Below are 3,934 nucleotides of genomic sequence, written 5' to 3'. Positions count from 1 at the left end.
GATGTTTATTTCAGCGCAAAGCCATGTTGGGCCACCTGCTCTGTCTACCGATTTAAATCAAACGCCAGGTTTTAGTGATGTAAATCAGTAAACTTACCGCTGATCCACAGTGGAATACTATTGATGTATTCATGTACCTTTTCCTGTTTTGTCAAAAGTTGTTAAGGTGTGTTTTATAAACACAAATGCTAGTAAAAAATATAATGTCTGGTTCGTTTATTTAGATCAGAAAGTTGGTGTTAAATCACTCGGTAGCTGAATGACAGGATCCTTGAGCAACTTGTCCTCCTTAGCATTGGAGAGCAAACTGTCACACTCCATGTTCAGTTGCTTAGTGAAGCTAAGCGAAGTGATACACAGAAAGAAAAACCCGTTCCTTGTCAATTTGTAGAACAAATGAAAAAAGAAGAAGCTGAATCATTACAGGTGTCAGTGTATTTAAAAGTATCATACCTGTTACTCTGTAAAATAATTTAGATCAATCAAGTACACTTAATATGTTGAACCCTTCCTTATATGTGTCAACACAGTGTGCACTTTTAATGTTCTATTTTAATTACTTTTTTGGATAGGATTTAAAAATACTGGAAACCATAGCCAAGACAGTATAATATTTAGTCAGCTTTATAAAGCAATTTACAAAGAAGCTGCAAGGTTTTTCATTTTGTTCATACTAGCCAAAATATGGGTACTTTATATACTATATTTATTTAAGAATTATATTTCATTTTTATTCTAAATAACTTTAATTATATTGCGTATTTTTCTCAAAGTAATGCATATCTTTCCAGGATTTCGTAAATACATAATTCGTGGTAAAGCTTTTTTGTTCAAGATATGTTAAAATGTCATTGTAATTTAAAAAAAACAAACCTAACACCATAATTTATATTTTATTTGAATAGAATTCGATATATTTGTTAACATTCTTTCAAACCAAAACGGAAATAAACTGTTTTGAATATTATCCAAGTTGCCATCTAAGGAAATTAAAGATATATTTGCAAACAATATTTCCCTGAAAAAATTGATAAAAAGAGCGCACAAAAACGGAGCCTCTATTTAAGTTAAAAAGTCATAAACATAAATTTAAAAACAATAGAAAAATCAACGAAAAAATTTAGAATAAAATATCCACAAAGTCTGTCAAAATGGATGAAACATTATTTATTACATGTAGCAAAATACAAAGCAATGCAAGATAAAACCTCGAATTAAACTTGTTCCAATTTCACTAGGTAAAATTTCAGCCTTCTCCAGAACGTTGCTTAGAAGTCCCTAGCCCTATAGTTATAAGAAAGAGTAATATTTCCTCATTTTCTGAGTTTTCAGTATGTCGGTGTTTTACTTTGTAATGTTTATGTTTAAACTTTTGTAGGTCACTAGATGCATAAAAATATTTGTTTTTTAATCATAAACTAAATTTCAAAGAAAATAAAGAGATTATGTTTAATTTATACACTTCATACTTTAGCAAGTACATCTTTGGTGTTTTATGTCATCGGTATATTCAGTTTCTAAAGACATAATTTAACAAATAAATGTAAATTAAGTCATAAGATAAAATAAGTCGTATACGATGTAATCAGTAGTAATGCAGAAAAGGTTATTTCAAACTTGTGTTGAGCGTCTGTTTTACTAGTGCTATTAACTGAATGAGTCAATTTCTTATACCTCTAGAAGTCATTGGAAAGTTTAATATCACAGTTTTATTTTCCGAGGTAAAACTTGTACACAACATGCAACTATAAATGATTTAAAATAACTCAAAGGTTTAATCTGAGATTTCCTGGAATGTACGTGTTTTAGTTTCACTTCGTATCAAGCTTATAAAGTCACTGTTCTCTTTTTGTAACATATTGTTAACATTGTTTCCGAAGTTCTTCAACAGAAGGCCCAAACGTAGTTGTTCCATCACCACTTTTCCGTCTCGTCTTTTCAATCACTTCATCTGGCACCGTTTTCAGATTATAGGCTTGGCCAAGTTTAGCCATGATGTCGATAAACATTTTTGTAAAGTTATGTTTCCATCCGTACTCACTGGCGGCGTAGTGGTTAGGAAAACTGTGGTGAAAGTTATGAAAACCTTCTCCTAGAGCCCACCACGTAATATTGGCGCTCTCTACGGCAGTCAAGAAGCGATTGTAAGGCTTATTCCCCCGCCAGTGAGCGATGCTATTGATGAGCCACGTCAAGTGAAGGGAAACGACGTAGCGAGCAACACCATTGGTTACAAAAGCAAACCATACTCTCTCACCCCAGCAAAGAACTGGTATCAAAGTGGGTATTATGAAACCACACAAAAAAGCCAATGGTACATAGAAGCTGTTGAAAAAACAAAAAACTTCTATTATTACAGTCTATCTTTAATGACTTACATTTAATGAATTATAATTCAACTTTGGCTTGAATTTCTTGATGGCTTAAAGCTTCTGTAATTCTTACACAACAATTGAAATCTTTCACAATTGTTGTAGATGGTCTTTTACGAAGAAGCGACATCTACCGATTTTTTAGAGTGAAATTAAATTACTTTGTGTTTTTCTCTTTGCTCTTGTTTTCACATATCTCAGATTTTATTTACATTGCTAAATTTGCACTGAGATTGCAATTTTATATCGTAGAAAGTTTCTTTTTTCAAATTTTTAAAATTAACTTACAAATAGTGTGTCATTTTCCTTAATTTCGCGGCAAATAAAGACCATCTGATATTCAAAGTGCATGACTTTTTCTCATGAAAAAGTCATTAAATATTTTGTACTATACGAGTTTTACTTTCCATCACCAAGACACATTTAAAACAAACAATTATAGTAATTAGGAAAAGAAAGCGTTATGCAAGAACAACTAATTTCACAACTATGATCTGGTACACAAGCCTGCACTGGTTTTATTGTGTTAAAAGTGTTACATGTTCTACAGTAATTCCTGTACGCTGAATCCGAAAATGATATCCATTTTTCTCTATCATGTACAGATGATTCACAAAACGTCATCTATACTTTTACATAAGTGAATTATTGACAACCACTGGCTATAGATTTCTCTATACCAATCGCGACGTGAGAGTCTTATCGATCGCTCTAAAACCCAAACATAACAAACGTAATAATAAAAAAATGTTTATTCTGGTAAACGAAATAATAATTTGATCTAAGTAAGAGTTTTCCCCCAATTTGTAAAAAAATCCTTACGTAACAGAAAAAAATTAGTATTATTTTCGAAATATGCGTAGATGAATTACGAGAAATCCGTCATTAAAACCAAAACAACTTTTATGAAGTTTCAATTCGTAGGCCTGTAATAGTACAATGTCCGCAACCATGCTGAAATTATGAAATCTTACAAACTGACAAATAAATCAAAGACCATAAGTTACAGGTAAGAAAAGTAAAATGTATCTTTGTGGGAGAGGTACTTAAAAAAGTGAAATCCATGTCGTAAAAAAAGGTAGAATTTATAAGATTTAACTTCTGTTCGCAAGTCTCAAAATAGAGAATTAATTTTGCATCTTTCAACTTCTTGATCTCTTGGATAAAGTATAGAATATATTAGGTCGTCAAGAAATTAATGTCGCCTTTTTTTTTAGATGAAAAAACCAGAACAACTTGTATATCAAAACAAAACATTTATTAAATGAAATAGTTTCCATTATTATCGATGATGATTTTCCATCTTACAATCAGGTTGTTAATGCCCTGATTAAAGAAATCACTTGGAATTGAAGCAGGAAAACATGTCGATATCCTCTTTAACGCCTTCCACATTTGCACACGTTTTCCCATTAAGATGGTGTTGCAGCGAACGAAAAAGATAGTACTCTGATGGTGCCATATCTGGAAAATATGGTAAGTGGGGAGAACTTCCCAACCCAAATTCATAATCTTGTGTTGCGTCAAATGTGCTGCATGTGGACGTGCATTGTCGTGGAGAA

At 31.9% G+C, this 3,934-nt stretch overlaps 1 protein-coding gene across 2 annotated transcripts in view; it reads right to left on the bottom strand.

Annotated features, from left to right (window-relative positions):
- Nucleotides 1–228: 228 nt before the first annotated feature.
- Nucleotides 229–3,934, bottom strand: part of LOC106474242 (delta(9)-fatty-acid desaturase fat-6-like) — a 29,388-nt gene continuing 25,682 nt past the window's right edge. For both annotated transcript variants that reach the window (XM_013934933.2, XM_013934930.2), the window contains exon 5: nucleotides 229–2,325. In XM_013934933.2, the coding sequence (XP_013790387.1) occupies nucleotides 1,863–2,325 (463 nt within the window). In that variant the 3' untranslated portion in view covers nucleotides 229–1,862. The remainder of the gene's footprint in view (nucleotides 2,326–3,934) is intronic.

The sequence above is a fragment of the Limulus polyphemus genome, unplaced genomic scaffold (assembly GCF_000517525.1).
Source record: "Limulus polyphemus unplaced genomic scaffold, Limulus_polyphemus-2.1.2 Scaffold6984, whole genome shotgun sequence".
In the NCBI taxonomy this organism is placed as follows: Eukaryota; Metazoa; Arthropoda; class Merostomata; order Xiphosura; family Limulidae; genus Limulus; species Limulus polyphemus.
Note: the sequence above shows the minus strand (reverse complement) of the source record. Positions and strands in the feature narration are given on the sequence as shown.